The 16733-nt window shown below is 44.5% G+C and overlaps 1 protein-coding gene across 1 annotated transcript in view; it reads left to right on the top strand.

The window, feature by feature from the left end:
• The window catches only part of LOC144772779 (uncharacterized), a 122824-nt gene that overhangs the window by 66465 nt on the left and 39626 nt on the right, over positions 1–16733 (top strand). Inside the window, exons 7-8 of the mRNA XM_078657338.1 lie at positions 2816–2905; positions 3125–3273. Of these exons, the coding sequence (XP_078513464.1) occupies positions 2816–2905; positions 3125–3273 (239 nt within the window). The remainder of the gene's footprint in view (positions 1–2815; positions 2906–3124; positions 3274–16733) is intronic.

Below are 16733 nucleotides of genomic sequence, written 5' to 3'. Positions count from 1 at the left end.
ACTACAAGTGGTTCAAAACTCGGCTGCCAGACTCCTAGGGCCGCTGTCATCCAGGCACAGTGCCCGGGCTCTTCTGCAGGCATTACACTGGCTTCCTGTCGAAATTCGCCTGAAATTTAAAATGCTCTCAATTGTGCAACAGGCCCTTTATGGTCTCGGTCCTACCTATTTGCAGAAGAGACTTGCTTTTTATATCCCAGGGAGACAGCTGCGTTCCTCTTCACAGCTGCTGATGCAGACTCCAACGTTTAAGCGACTGGGGGGGAACTCCTTTGTGCACAAAGCTTGTCTGGCCTGGAATGCGCTGCCCTTGGCTTTGAGAGCCACTCAGGATCCTCTTCTGTTTAGGAAAGCTTTAAAAACCCTACTGTTTTAATTGGTAATTGTGCATCTTCTGCCTTTTTTGCTGTTAGCGCCGGGACACTTCCGAGTAGCTGCGCGCTGTATAAATTAAAATAACATAACATAACATTCCCTGCAACACAGGCACCCTTGGAATATGGTGCAAGGGTGCCTGCGTTGGCGCTAGGCACCTAAATGTAGCACCAACAGTTGGAGAAATGCATGGGTGCACTGTAGTATTGCAAAAATGGTGCATTCCTGCGTTTTCAGAATGTCGGAGCGCAGCGTTACCAATTATGCCATAACACCGTCCTCCGCTATTCTGTTGTAACTATGCCCCTACGTTTTAGGTCTCACCTAGGCAGCGCTTGCGTTGTTTCTTCAAGACATGCTGTATTCAGGTATGGACTTGAAGCTCCGCCTACTCTCCGCCCATCTTTTTTAAATTGACTACTGCCACTGTCCTTTGCAACTGTTGGCTTTTTATTTGTTAATAGGCTTATTAGTCCCTCCTTAGTGCCTCCCTGTCTTCTGTCATTCCATCCCAGAAGGACATGTGTTGTTGCTCAGTATGCTTTATTTACAGTCTGTCAGCATTAATTTCTTACATGCCTTTTGCCTGCCAGCTGCTTCAGGCAGGATACCTCTCCCGCAACCCGCATCGTAAAGGTTTTTTGGGGGGGAGGGGGGGGGTTGGCATCAAAAACTTGCCTTTTGCCTTTCTTTTTTCCGTCTCCGTAAGCATCACCCCACTCCAGTGAGAGGTGTGACTCGCCGAACGTAATTCTTTTCAATATTTTATGCTTTTCATAAGCAGCGCAGCACAGGCAGCATATTGTGCTGCTTACTAAAATCATAAAATATATTTTTTAAAGAGTTTGGCGAGCCACGCCTTTATTTTCCTCGGCGCCGCTTGTCAAACTCTCTTGGGCATTCTCAAGCTCCACCTTGCAGCATCCCAATTAGCAGAATGCTAAGAAAACCTTCGGGCTACTGTCCTTTTTTATTTTCACCAATTAGTAACTCCCTGCCACCTGGTTCGGTGGAATGCAATAGCTCTCCATTTGCCAGAGGTTGCACTCTAATGGCAGCACCTGCGGTTTTTTACGTATTGTATTGTAATTGCATTTATATAGCGCTTACTACCCCTGACGAGGCGTCAAAGCGCTTTTTTGGCGGGTAGCATGCTACTCCGGGACCCATAGAGGATTAGTGTTGAATTAGTATAGTGAAACATGCAAGTACAGTTTAAGTGGTGGATAGGTTAGTCAGTTATTTGGATTTGGAATGATAGCAGAAGGATAGAGGAGGACAAAGGTTTGTATTTATTTATCGCTCGCTTGTTGGTGCATGCTATTCAGGAAGCCTATAAAGGATTAGGGGTGAATTAATATGGTGAAATATGAGGTAATTTCAGTGGTGGATATTAGTCTGTTACTTGGAGTGAGAAGGATAGCGGATGGATAAAAGGGGAAGAAAGATTTGCATTCATATAGCACTTGTTACCCCTGATGGGTGTCTCCCGATATCAGCGCCGCACAGGAGACTGTGCCACATAGGAGACAGCACTCGCAGCCAGCTGAGATATGGTATTTTTCAATTTTTTTGTGTGCTTATTTTCTCTTGTCGCCCGACTTCCGCGGCCTGCTCCTACTCTCTGTTCCCCTCACACCCCTTTCTTTCTCCCAGAGCTCCTCTTCTCCCACTCAGCGCACAGCCTGTGTGCAGCCTCCCGAGCATGCATTGTTTCCAGTGTAAGCATTTGCAATGCAATAGGTCTCACATCAGTTAAATGCAGACCTATTGGATTTGCAAATAGAAAAGTAATATGGGGGCAAACACATTTTTTTTTTAAATGTACTTTATTTATTAACTTTTGTAGCAATGGCGGCTATTGTTACAAAAGTGAATACATTTTTTTTTAATTGTTTCGCCTCCATATCACTTTTACATTTCCAAAGCCAATAGCTCTACATTTAACTAATGTGAAACCTATGGCATTGCAAATGCTTGTTAAAAATGCCTTCAGTTGAGACATAAATCACTGGGGGGGGCCTGAATCTAGCTTCTTTGGGGTGATATGGGAGTGTTTGGCTGCTCTTCTTTGCAATCAAGGTAGGCTTTGCTAACTAAAGTTATAATTTAGCAGAAGAAACAGGAGCACTGAAATGACAGCACCCAAAGAATAATTCCCAATCTTCCCTCTTCTAGTGACATCCCGCCAAATAGGACACACACAACATATTACAAGTCAATGTATGTCATATTACATTACTCCATCAAAGGATTGTGAGTGCATGTTTCTATGTGAGGGCATAGTGCAGAGCGGGCTAATTCTAGGTGCAGTAGAAGCTTCAGAAATACAAATATGACTGGACTCTCAAATCGCATTTCTCATTTGATCATGAATGGATATAACAGCGAATAAATCACCTTAATAGATTGACTCATGCCAAATTCTTTATGTTTCCAGTGTCCAAAGGCCTCCTCGATGTCCAAAGTAGCCTCAATGAAATGAAACAGCGTTTGGAATCAGACGTCGCAGCATTGCGTGTTAAAGTCGGTAAGGATGCTGTCATGGCTCTCTATCTATGTTGAATATATTTTATTGAGCGCCACACCTGCCCATAGCTTGTCTTGCATCCATTGTCAATGTTGGTTGAGGCCTTTCGCGTTCGTTGAGGCATCCGGATTTCAATCAATGTCTAAGATTTCCAATGGTGTGCAGAGATAAATCCGTCTGGAGGATATTTTTTCATTAAATGTTATTTATAATTTCCAGACTCTCTCTACACATGTCCAACAGGGTGGAAAGCACATGCAGTCAGCTGCTACTACTTCTCTTCGGAACAACTGCCCTGGGAAAGTGCAAAAAGGGACTGCATTGGACGTGGCTCACGACTAGTGACAGTCGAAAGCCCGGAAGAACAGGTAAGACACCTGAAGAACAGAAATGGACTGATCTGCAATACACAGAAATAAGCATTTGGATTGATCTCGCATTAGTGAGAGTTAGAGGTGTTGGTGCTGTGAATGAGAATGTATTTTACTCATGTCTTTTGAATTGGAGTTATTATGCATGTTGGGTGGAGTGGAATTGTGTGGCTCGCAATTGTTAGTTGAGGAATTCTGTGGAGTTGTTTTTGTCTGATGGGATTATGTGGCAATGTGTGTAATGGAAATATGTGGATAGTAATTATGTGCTACTGAGCGTACTGGAATTATGTGGAGAGGAATTGTGTATCAGGGCGTAATTATGTGGAATGCTATTTTGTGTGGTAGAGTGGTATGTTGAATGTATGTGTTGTATAATTGTGTTGTTCTGTTGAAATATGTGGTTTGTTGTTGAGTTATGTGGTGTGGAATGAAACTGTGGAGCGCTGAATTGTGTAGCGTGGAAGTGTAAAGCACTGAGTGAAATTATGCTGATTGCATTAGTACCAGATGGTGCTAATGGACACCTTATGGAGGGGAGGGAGAGCAGAGGAATGAACAAAAACAGACGTTGGGAGGAAGGGGCTAGTTAGAAACAGCCCTACCGCTCTAGTTCCAATGCTATTCGACTGGTGTAAGAAGGGGAAGTGAAGAAAGAAGGACTATTTATGTCCTAGTTTGGGGGGCATCAGAACTTGTGCTTTTTGCCTTGGCGGCGTTTTCAAATCCTGGTTAGTAGTACAAATATGCCCTTTCCCTAGTTTCTCAACAGCTTTCGGTGCAACAAAGAGTAGATGACTCTGTTTTAACCTAGGCTGCCTAGCATACAAAAAGTTTTAAGAAATATATACTTTATCTTGGGGAAAATCCATCTGGCATGCCAAATTTAACAAATACATTTGTTTTGCTCATACCCTCACATTTTGACATATGCAGGTCTTCCATGTTATTTCCAAATTCATTTCAGCTGTAACTTTATTTACCTGTTTGGATGCCTCTGAGGCCAGTAGAACTTCAACGACCAGACACCGAACTCCACGACCACTCCCGCTGCCGACAATGACAGCCAGCCCACCATCTCCTCCTGGACTCTGGTCACAACTGAAGAAACTGCCCAGACCATGAAAAGCATCCAGTCTGGGGCCCCTATAGACCCCTGCCCACCGCACATCTACCACAGAGCTGCTACAGACATCGCACCAGAACTACGGCACACCATCATATCCACCTCCAAGACCGGCACCTTCAAGACTGGAAATGCATAGAAGTCAGACCCCTGCTCAAGAAGGTATCAGCAGATCCCAAAGACCTAAAAAACTACCGTCACATCTCTCACCTCCCCTTCGTAGCACAAGTCGTTGAGAAGATCGGCAACGCACAACTAACAAGGTTCACCAAAGACAACTCCATCCTCGACCCCTCCCAATCCGGATTCCGCAGCAACCGTAGCACTGAGACCACCCTACTCGCAGCCACAGACGACATCCGCACCCTCCTCGACCAAGGACACACAGCTGCCCTGATCTTACTCGACCTCTCAGCAGCTTTCAACACCGTCTCCCACCGTACACTCACCGCCAGACTCCACCATGCTGACATACAAGGAACCGCCCTCGACTGGATCGGCTCCTCCTCACACACAGAAACCAAAGAATCAGACGTCCACCCTTCCTCTCAGAACCTACAGAAATCAACTGCGGAGTACCATAGGGATCTACGCTCAGTCCAACCCTATTCAACATCTACATTGCCTACCTTGGCCACATCGTCAGACAGCACAGCCTCAGCATAGTGCCTTATGCCGACGACACCCATCTCATCTTCTCCCTCACCAAGGCCCCCCCACCACCAGACCCACCTTCCAGGAAGGAATGCAGGGCATTGCATCCTGGATGAGCAACAGCTGCCTGAAGCTCAACTCAGAGAAGATAGAAGTCCTCATCTTTGGAACCCCCTGTCAGGATGGGACAACACCTGGTGGACCACCACCCTCAGCAGCCCTCTGACCCCCACGGACCACGCCCGGAACCTCGGCATTGTACTCGACTCCTCCCTCTCCATGAATAGACTGGTCAACACCGTCGCCTCCAGCTGCTTCAACACCCTCCGCATCCTTCGAAAGACCTTCAAATGGATCCCCCCAGAGTCAAGGAAGACAGCCACCCACGCACTCATAACCAGCTGACTGGACAACGGAAACGTCCACTACGCCGGGATCAATAAGTCTCTACTCCGCAGACAATACAGAACACTGCAGCCCAACTCATCCTCGACATCCCTCGACACAAACACATCACCCAACACCTATGGAAACTGCACTGACTCCCTGTTGAAAAGGGAGTCACCTTCAAGATACTCACCCTCGCCTACAATTGTCTCCACAACACCAGACCCCAATACCTCAAAATGAGAATCTCCTTCCACGTTCCCAAAAGAAACCTCAGATCTGCCAACATTGCCGAAATACCGCGCATCCGCAGAGCCAGAACAGGAGGAAGAGCCTTCTCCTACCTCGAAAAACAACAGTTGATGGACTGAATGCAGAACAATGTCATATATTCACCCCAGTACAGAGATCTGTGCCTAAATCCATTGATTTGCCAAGCCAGGTCCTCCCTGGACTGGAAACAAGCATCCTAGGACCGGTTTTGGGCTCTCAGCCCTCATCAGCCAGGATAGCTTGATTCCAGTGGCATAGAGAGCATGGGACTCACGTTTGAGCATACCCGTCCCACTCGGGGTGACGAATGCAAAAACAACAGTTGATGGACAGAATGCAGAACAATGTCATACATTCACCCCAGTACAGATATCTGGGCCTAAATCCATTGTTTATTTGCTCACCATGCCATTCCAGTTTGAACCCAGCCATTTGCAAATCAGTCCTGATCCTGTGCCCCATGGGAACAGTCCAGCCGAACTGCCAAGCCAGGTCCTCCCTGGACTGGAAACAAGCATCCTAGGACCGGTTTCGGGCTTTCAGCCCTCATCAGCCAGGATAGCTTGATTCCAGTGGCATTGAGAGCACGGGACACACGTCTGAGCATTCCCGTCCCACTCGGAGTGACAAATGCAAACTGGGGTGGCGTGGTGAGCAAAATAACGATGGATTAAACCCAGATCTGTGATTGGGGGTGAATGTTTTGCCAATGTGCAACATTCCGTCCATCATCTTGTGTGTTCTCCTACCTCGCAGCCAAGATCTGGAACAAGCTCCCAATTGACATCAGACATGCCCCCTCCCTAAACATCTTCAGGAAGTCAGTCAAGATTGGGCTGTTCATCGGAACGGAGCTGCTCACGCCCCAGTGCCTTGAGACCCTCTCGGGTGAGTAGTGCGCTTACAATTCCCTGATTGTTTGATTGAGTAGACACTGGACTCGGCTCTGTAATGGCTTCCAAACTGGTCAATAGCCCTGTCTCTGGGGTAAGCAGATACTTAGTTGTTGTCACTATGTTTTTGGACTATAAATGTTTTTAGAGACCTTGTATGTTGAAGCAGATCCACGTCATGCAGGCACTCCTCGATATAGGTTTTTACCTAGGGGTCAATCTTATGCTTCTACTGTATGACTCATTACGCAATATGATTTATCTCAGAAGCATTCTCACAAAACACATTGTTGCTAAATATTATCTGAGCAGCCCCTTCAGTCAATCTTCCAGTTTACAATGTCATGTACAGACTGTGGAAAAAGCAAATGATATGTTTAAGGCAAAAACACCATTCATACAAAATCTTCAGTGTGTGTACTGCTAGCATTAGAGAGATTTCCCGCTCTCAGAGTTCGTGAAAGGTCTAAGTAGTAATTCAAAACCCCCAGTTAAAGTGATGATAATGTGTTAAGCCCCCTGACCACAAACTAGATAAGATACTATTATCGCTACTACAAATCAAAGAGGAATACATACGCTTCACAACCTGATTCTACAGCAACCCAAGTTCACACACCCAGACTAGGACCCAGAACGTTCCTCCACAGCAAACACTCGAAAATCACCCAACAACTACACGCAAGATCACTGAAACATGAACTGCTAGATGGAAAACAGTGCCCCACACAGATATTTCATCCCGGCTGATCCGGAGGATAAACCCTCAATCAGCCAAAGACTCAAGCACCCTGCTTCATTCCTACGAACGACCGGGTCCCCCACTAAATAGTGAACATACAGTTAACTCGCAAAAACATTCCCTAATCCACTCCATCTCCCCCGATATACATCAAGCCACAAGACACAATTCTAGAGGTATAGTTGTAAACAACCACATGAAAGTCCCTCTCATACGTGAATCCAACACTACACACATCAAAATACAACTAAAATGCATACTTCTAAACTGCAGGTCGGCATCAAGACATGCAATTGATATAGCTGACCTCATCCTTACCAAGGAACCAGACATACTAGTTTTGACTGAAACATGGCTAAATGAATCGTCTACGCCCATTCTAGACATACTGGTACCCCCAAATGTTGGCATCACTAGACTAGACAGAATGGACAGGCCAGGTGATGGTATCGCTTGCATTTATCGAAGCAATCTAACAGTGAACCGATTCCCACTCCTCATCATTATTATCTTCCTGCGAATAGCTATACCTATGTATCACTAGTAATAACAAGCCTATATGCTCACTACATACATTCTACCACCCTCCAGGAGATAACTTCACCTTCATCGAACAGCTAATGGATATTGGAGGTACAAATGTTGAACTTCAGAATACTCAAATATTCCTGGGTGACTTCAATCTCCATTGGGATGATCAGAATGACCCAGGGGTCAATAACCTCAAAGCTTTCCTCACAGACCTTAACCTCACCCAAGTCTGCACCAGTCCCACACATGATAAAGGCGCAATCCTTGATCTGGTATTTTCCAAAGATGACTCTACTGTGCTAGAATCGATCCTCTTGTGTGACTGGTCTGACCACCACATCATTACATTCAACATCAATGAATCAACTAAAGTACCTGCTACACAACCCACGAGAACAAAAATTTGGAAGCGGGATATTAAAAATATCAGGTCCAACGTACTCTCAAGCTCCACCCCTAACAGCTTGCTCTCTCCTGAAGGATCATCCGGTGTTCATAGTCTGACCAATCACTACATCCACTCCATGAGCATATTTCTAGACAAAGTAGCTCCCCTTCAACTGAAAAGAATCACCCAAAAAGACTCAAAACCATGGTATGATGGCCAGTTAAATGAAGACAGAAGATCCCTCAGATTAATCGAACGACGGTGAAGATCTATCCCATCAGCCGACCACCTCAAGGCTCTAAGAACCACGAGAAACCCCTATTTTAGAAAGGTCAGACGATTTAAAGCTGACTTTTTCAGCACTCAATTAAACCTGGCTAACAACCGACCCACTATTCAAACTAATCAAGACGCAAACTACGGGTGCACTCTCTCTCCACCAGGATTAACGAGACATAAGACACAATTGCGGGTATTTTGCCGCATTCTTTACTAGGATGAAGGAAAGCATAAAAACGGACCTGCTCAACGACTTAATAACCCTCACGGACACTCAAACAGTCCCTCCAATTACCACACCACTAGCCCCAGCCTTCAGTTCTTCAAAATTCAACCTCAGACACAATGCGTCATGGTCCTACTTCAACTTTTACAGTGAAGAATCTATACAAAAAATTCTGATGGCCTTGGATCCCTAACAACCACCTCACAGACCCTCTCCCCGCTAACTTTCCTAAAAGACTTAATACCATTTGTACTACCTCTGTGGACCAAGATCATAAACACATCCCTCAGTCAAGGAGCCATCCCAGCTATCCTTAAAGCAGGACAGGTATCCCCTATCTTTAAGAAGCCATTGGTGGACCCATCGGACTTAAACAACTATTGCCCAATATCCAACATCCCCACTCTGGCCAAACTCCTAGAAAAATGTGTTCATACACAGTTGGGCAAAAACATAGTCCAGTTCAACCTCCTCACCCAATACCAATCTGGTTTCCAGGCAGGTCACAGTACAGAATCAGCCATGACACTCATATTAGACGACGCACTAAAAATCCTTGAACAATACGAAACGTGTTTACTTTGCTTGATCTATCTTCGGCCTTTGACGCAGTCAAACCCAACAACTTGCTAGACCTCCTGAAACACAGAATGGGTTTATCCGGCTCTGTACTTACCTGGTTCACCTCCTTCCTCCAAAACAGATCACAACGATTCAAGGTCTACAATTCCTTATCCAATCCCATGCCAGTAACTCTAGGAGTACCACAAGGATCATACCTCTCACCCATTCTTTTTAACCTCCATATGGAACAACTTACCGAACTCCTCAGAGCATCTAAGGTCCACTATCATATGTTGATGCTCCAGAAAACTTTACAAGGAATCCTAGAGGTTTCAGTGGTAAATAACGAAATTCTAAAAACCCATAGTAAGCAGTTTAATAACATAATTGGGGAACTGTTGCAGATTAAAGTCCAAATGCCTTCCCTTGTAAGATCTGTAGAGAACGAAGCTAACGAGGTGGGAGAAACAACAAGGACAAATACACCATTTGAGGAGGAGCCCAATGTATATATTTCCCGCTGTCCCATGATCATAAGGAGATATGGTGAAAGTAGGCGTTGCCTGAAGAGGGGAATAGGGAAAAAGGTCCAACGGGTCAGACTGGTTGCAGAACAGGTGAACAGGAAACAGGCACCCTATGACCTAAGGCCCAGGGACAAGGCAGGGAGAGTAGAAATGGATAATGTAACCCCAGTAGATACTGGGGCAAGCACCCCTGGTCCCCAGGAAAAATCATGTTGGGTCCAAGGTAAATGTGTGGCCAAGAACGCAAGGGCCGCTAAGGGGATGCCAAGGGGGAGGAAAGAGTGTTTAGAACCTATATGGGAAATAGAAACGTCCACTGAGGCAGGGCCCAGTAACTTATCCCCGGTGAATAATTGGATGAAGGGTGATAGAGTAGAAAGTAACTCGAAGAGAAGGAATAAAAGCCCAGAGGAAAGCCATAAGTCTTTACAGGCACCCAGGATTGTGGACACCTGGCTATACCTAGAACCAATGGGTCAGGGAAATGGGGGGAAAAGTGGTAAGAAATTAAAACCCCTAAACCGCTCGCAGTTACTATTCTCGTTTGCTAAATGCCCCAGCTTAAAATATGTCAGTACTGAGGATTTAAAAGAAGTGGGGGTTTTGGTTAATGCTAAAGGTGAGGAAATAACAAAGGTCCTCCTCCACTGAGCTTTGATAAAAGTCGCATTGGAAAAAGCGGGAGCCGAGATGTTAAGAGAAGGAATTAGATTAGTAAAGAGAGAGGACCTGAAAAGGGTTAATCAAGGGCACAAATGTCTTAGAAACCATGCAGTGCTGGGAGAACGGCAAATACAAATTATCTCATCTGGATGGAGTAACAAGGGAGGCCTGGCAATTACAATTGTTCCTAAAAAGCTGGGGTGGGGGGAGGAAGATGTCTTGGATGGGAACAGGTATAGAGAGCTGGCTTACTTAGACCAGGAGGAGGAGGGGAATTTAAGTAACATCGATTAGGAAATTGGGTCGTCGCACAGCCTGCGTATCTTGTCTTGGAATATTAACGGCTACAAAAGAATATGGCCTCAAGAGATTTTCAGAAATCTCCTCGGAAAGACTGATATCTTGTGCCTACAGGAGACATGGCTGTGCGACGAATCCCCTGTTATGGAAGGTTTTACCAGTCACATAAAACCTGCAAGAAAGAATAAAATGGGTAGGGCGTCAGGTGGTCAGATGACGCTTGTCTCCACAAGGATAGTGAGAGACATCCTCCATCTCGACTTAACATGTATCTGGGCACTAGGGAGCAGAGTGTTGATCCTAAATAACAACACAAGGGGTCAAGGTTTTTGTATCATCAACGTGTACATACAGAAAGGTGAAAAACATGAGTATAAAGCAGAGTTGGATCGTTTTAAAAAGGATTTAGAGAACTTACAAGAACTCTACCCAGGAGATGTGATTTTAATTTTGGGGGATTTTAATCATAGATTGAATCCCCTAAAAACGGATGCCTGGAATAGTGATATACTAAAAGCGTATAACATAGAGCCTGCAATGTTGATCAGCACCGAGCTATCAAATCAGGATGTGGAGCTTGGACGGCTGCTGGGGGGCTATGGGTCTGGTTTGTGTGAATGGTAGGAAAGAAGGAGATCGGCCCGCTAAGCGGACATTTAAAATAGGACAGCAACTGTGCCCGATTGACTATGTTTTTATTCAGGCCTGGTGCTTCTACTCAATTCAACATTTCGAAATTATCCAAGTAGAGGGCAGCGATCATTTCCCATTATTGTTAGAAATGTTGGTAAATAAGGCTCCGCCAAGACGGAATGTGTTGAACGTTGAGGTTGAATATCCGAAGCGACTTACAACTCGGATAAGTGAAGAACATCTAAACAAACTGAAGGACTTTCAGATAGTAGCTGACTTAGAAAACCTAGTAAAGGGGGAAGAGATACCCTGGTATGAGGATATGATAAGACAACTTGTAGAATGCCTCAGAATAAACATTAAACGGGGGAAGCACAGTTTGACAACGAAACTCCCATTACATGCTACTAATAACCCATGGTTTGATGCAGATTGCCGCAAAGCAAAGGCCGCTATTAGAAAGAGTGAAAGAAGCCTCAGGCGTAGTTACAATGAATTAGAACATCAAACCCTTAAGAAACAAAGGATAAAATATAAGGCATCAATTAGAGACAAAAAAAGATCTTTTAAAGAAAATTGCTGGAAGAGCCTATTAGTGGCAATTGAAGAAAAAAATGTCAAAGGCTTCTGGAAATTGATACAGGAATGTACAGGGAAAACAGCAGGGTCCATGCAATGTTCTGTTCCAGAGGACAAGTGGGTAATTTACCTCGAGGAGATCTACGGCAATTGGCCAAGGAGGGAGGCAATACAACCATCTAGTTGGCCAGGAGTGAGGGAAGAAGTAACGGAGCAGTTCTCCCTAGGTCACATTAAAATCGTGATAGCCACCTTAAACTTAACACGAGCTGCTGGCCCAGACAATCTACCCGCCATTATTATAAAAACAAATATAGATTGGTGGGCGGATTTGTTTGCAAAGACGTTCTTAAGTATACTAAAAACAGGAAAATTACCAGATAGCTGGAAAGGGGCCATCATTAGACCCATACACAAAAAAGGTGATGTAAACTCCCCCAGAAACTATCGCCTGATAAATCTCTTGGACATTGGGGAAAAAGTTTTCTCTAAAATTATTTTGGGGTTGCTAAAAGATTGGGCTGAAGATAATGGTATAGTACCTCCTGAACAGGGAGGTTTTAAAGAAGGTCATTCAACTGTGGATCATTGCTTTGCCCTCTGGGCGGTAGCGCAGAAGTCTATAGAGCAAAGGGGTAACCTGTTTTGCTGCTTTGTGGACTTCCGCGCGGCATTTGATCTTGTAAGCAGGGAGCAACTATGGTCTACCTTGAAAGGCTATAAATTACATGCAGACCTGTTAGCCCTTATCCAGGCCTTGCATACAGACAACTGGGCCCAGGTAGTCCTGGATGAGGAGGGTGGATTATCTGGTAGGATCCAGATTGGAAATGGCCTAAGGCAGGGGTGCGTATTAGCCCCGTTGCTTTTTTCTCTGTTTATAGCGGACCTACCTCGGAATCTAAAAGAGGTTAGAGGGGCGGGCCCAAAGTTAGGGGGTAACCATATATCTTGCCTGCTTTATGCAGACGATCTGGTGATCATGGACCAGACGGAGATAGGCCTGCAGAGGAAACTAGATATGTTCCATAAATACTGCCTAAATAAAAAATTGGTAGTAAATATGGAAAAGACCAAAATCCTATGCTTCGGCAAAAGTAAGACCTGGTTCCCTTGGTATTTGGGTACGGAACTTCTTGAGAGGGTATCGGAATACAGATATTTGGGAGTATGGTTCACGTGTAACCTGAATTGGACCACCCATCTGGAAGCTTTAAAAATTAGGGCAACAGCTTCTATAAAGGGCTTAAAAAGGTTTAATAGCTTTTACGGAGACTTGTCAGACGGGCCGGTTATAAAGGCCTACCTGGCAATGGTCCCCGCGCAATTCCTATATGGATCAGAGGTTCTCCTCCTCAGTGGGAAAAAAGGTTGGGATAAAGAGGAGGGTATGATCCTGAAAAGCTTATTCTCGTTACCTAAATCAGCTATGGTACAGGCAGCAAGATTGGAGATGGGAGTCACTTCCTGGCCAATTACAACCAGGATGGCACTAATACGGTTTTGGCAGCGTCTGGAGACAGGGGAGGCGCCCAGAAAAATATCTCAGTGGTGTAGAGAGGAAATTGCTTCTAGTGAGTTATCTTGGGCTAAAGAAGCCAGACTCTCATTAAAGGAAGCTTATGGGAAGTTAGGAATAGAACTAGATGCCCAGTTAGGACACACCAATATAGGCAAAAAAGAACTACGGTCATTGGGAGCGGATGTGTCTCATACATGTGATCACGAGTACCTTCGCCAAAAAATATCAGTGTCCCATATGATCCAAGTATGGATTTCAGAAGATCATCCCTACCCATACTTGGATAGGCTGCCGAATCAGCAACTAAGAAGAGAGGTTTTAAAACTGAGAATGGGTGTAAACCCCTGTTATGTAAATACCAGGGTTAAAAACCTCATGATTAATAGTAATGGCAATTGCACATGTACGTTAGGTTCCACCTGTGACATTACTCATGTTTTATTAGACTGTAGGAGGACCCTTGATATACGAAAGGAGATCTTAGGCCCGGTATTCAAAAATTACAGGATTACGAATAGGAAGCAAGCTGCAGAGCTCCTGGTGGTGATGGGAAACCTGGATATAGCCTGCGCTTTGGGGAAATACATGATTCGAGTTAGGGGGTTTCTCCAGAATACAGAGGTATAGGCGTATGTTATCGAGATTGTACTTTAATGTATGTATTGTGTTTGGAAGGCCTAGTCAGATATGTTTTCTCGTGTGCTTTTAACATCTCAGGAGGATACTGTTTTAAACAATGTTGTCGGGGTTATCCTCCGGGAAAAGACTGAATCGCAATTTTTATACATTTTTAATTTCGTGTTTTTATAAAGTTTTAGAAATGTATAGTGTATACTTTTATGGTTGTAATAACTCAAATAAAGTTTTAATGACTGACTGACTGACACTATCACATGTACCCAGATGATACATAACTCTACATAAAGATCTATTCACTTGAGGACATCAAATCTCTCAACGCAACACTGGAAAAAACTAAATCCTGGCTGGCTGAAAAACATCTGAAACTAAACACCCTCAAAACTGAATTCCCCTTAATCGCTCCCCCCAACAATTCTTCCATCATTCACGACTGACTGAATCACCTAACAGCACTCAAAGGTCAACCACTCATTGTCGATTCAGCAAAATCACTAGGAATAACGCTGAACAGAAACTTAAACATGCAGAAACATATCAGTGCCTCTACAAAAGGAGCATATTTTCAAATAAACACCTTGAGAAAACTGAAACCCTTTTTGCCCGCAAATGACTTCAAACAGGCTGTGCAAGCCGTAGTAATTCCAAGAGTAGAATATGGGTGTGTCGCCCTTTGTGGTCTTCCCAGATCAACGACAGCCCTGCTAAGGGCCACAATCAGCACAGCGGCTAGACTAATCACAGGCTCCAAATTAAACTGTCATATCTCCCCGGACCTTAGAGCACTCAATTGGCTACAATTCAAGGAGAGGATTCATCTAAAAATCGCTTGTATTACGCACAAGGCCCTACACCACAATATCCCAAGTTATCTAACAGATCCACCAGGAGCTCCAAGAATCTTCTTTTGAAACCACAAAGATTCGCCAAGAAAAAAACATTTAACCGATCCTTTTCAGCAATGGCCCCTAGGATCTGGAATGCCCTACCCCCAGAAACAAGACAGAACCCCTCTACTGCCTTTTTCAATAAAGTAGTGAAATCGATTCTCATGTCTTAAGTTTACGTGAAATATTTTATATCCGGATTTTTTGTGACTACCTTGTATTGGATCTCTCGCAACAAGATTTGAACCATATTCTCAGGGGTATTATGTTTCTAAAAAGTATTTATATAACCTTGTAATGTATATGTTTTCTATTGTTAGCTACTTCTATGTACTAAACTCAATCATATAGTTTCTACTCTATTTGTATCTGCTCCTTACATCTTGCTTGTAAAGCGCTCTGATACCCGCAAGATTCTTGTTCGCGCTATATAAAACTCTCAAAAAAAAAAAAAGAAAAGAAAGATCCCCAAAGACAAGACATACAACAATTACACTCATTGCTGTTCCTTGCAGCTTGCCCTTGACTCATTTCTGGGCAGTTAAACATATCACTATTTCCAGCCATAAATGAGTGCTGCATACACTTTACAATCACAGTTGAACCTTGAAGCAGCTTAAGCAGTCTCTTAAACACACTCCGGTTAGGGGAAGCTTCCTTTACAATGCGGCCTTAAGCACGAGTGCCGTTTCCCTGCATATGCCTTCACCACGTATATACGTGGTTAAGATAGTCGGTGTTCTAGTTGTCAGAGCAGATGAGCAAGGAGAGGAACAGGAAGGATCGCGGCAGGAAGGGGGACTGGGACGCGGCTTGGTATGTTGGGCCAGGGTTGTTTTTAGGGAAGTGGGCCAAATTTTAGAGTACAGGATAGAGGTTGGGGGCAGGTTTTAGGGCGGAGGGTGCAGTGCTTGGGTCGGGGTAATTTTTGGGCAGAGGGCTGACATTTAGGGCTCAGCGCAGGTGGGGATTGGGTGGTTTTCAGGGCTGTGGACAGTTTTTAGGGCTCAGGGTGGGGTGCTAGGGTCCGGTTAGTTCTTTTTGACCTGGGGACTGTGTTTTAGGGCTCAGGGCATGGGGTTGGGGTAATTAATAGGGCTGGGATAGGTACATTACAATGCAGGGGTGGCATATTGTAGGGCTCAGGGCAGGGGAGGCTGGGGTGCGATCTTTAACACACTTATACATTTACCAATCATGCCTTTACAACAAAATTCATTGTAAAAGGTGCATGGTAGAGGCAGGCGTGGCAAAGATGTGGTCATTGCAAAGACTGCATGGTTAAGACACGTGTGGTTTAGGCATGCGTGGTTGTGTCGTTCAACCTCTGGTTAGGCTCTCAGGTGTTTTTTGCCTTTTTAACTTGTAAGAAAGGGGGGTGGATTGCCTTCTAGAGGCCTTTGCACTGTAAAGGGAAAATTAGGAGATGAATTAAAAGAGTCACAGGCATACAAAAACAGCAATTTTAAAGTAGATAATACACATAAACCAACAGGTAAATTTAAACAGTCTAGGGTAGTGCAAAATAAGCAGTTTAAAAGTTTCAAGAATACACAACACAAAGTCTGTGTTATTGTCCACCTTCTTTGTCTTTGGATCACTATGCTGTTTATGAAAACACAGAGAAGCAGGGTCACAAAATGG

This window comes from Lissotriton helveticus, chromosome 1_1 (genome assembly GCF_964261635.1).
Source record: "Lissotriton helveticus chromosome 1_1, aLisHel1.1, whole genome shotgun sequence".
NCBI classification, from domain to species: domain Eukaryota; kingdom Metazoa; phylum Chordata; class Amphibia; order Caudata; family Salamandridae; genus Lissotriton; species Lissotriton helveticus.
This window is presented reverse-complemented; position numbering and strand designations above follow the sequence as displayed.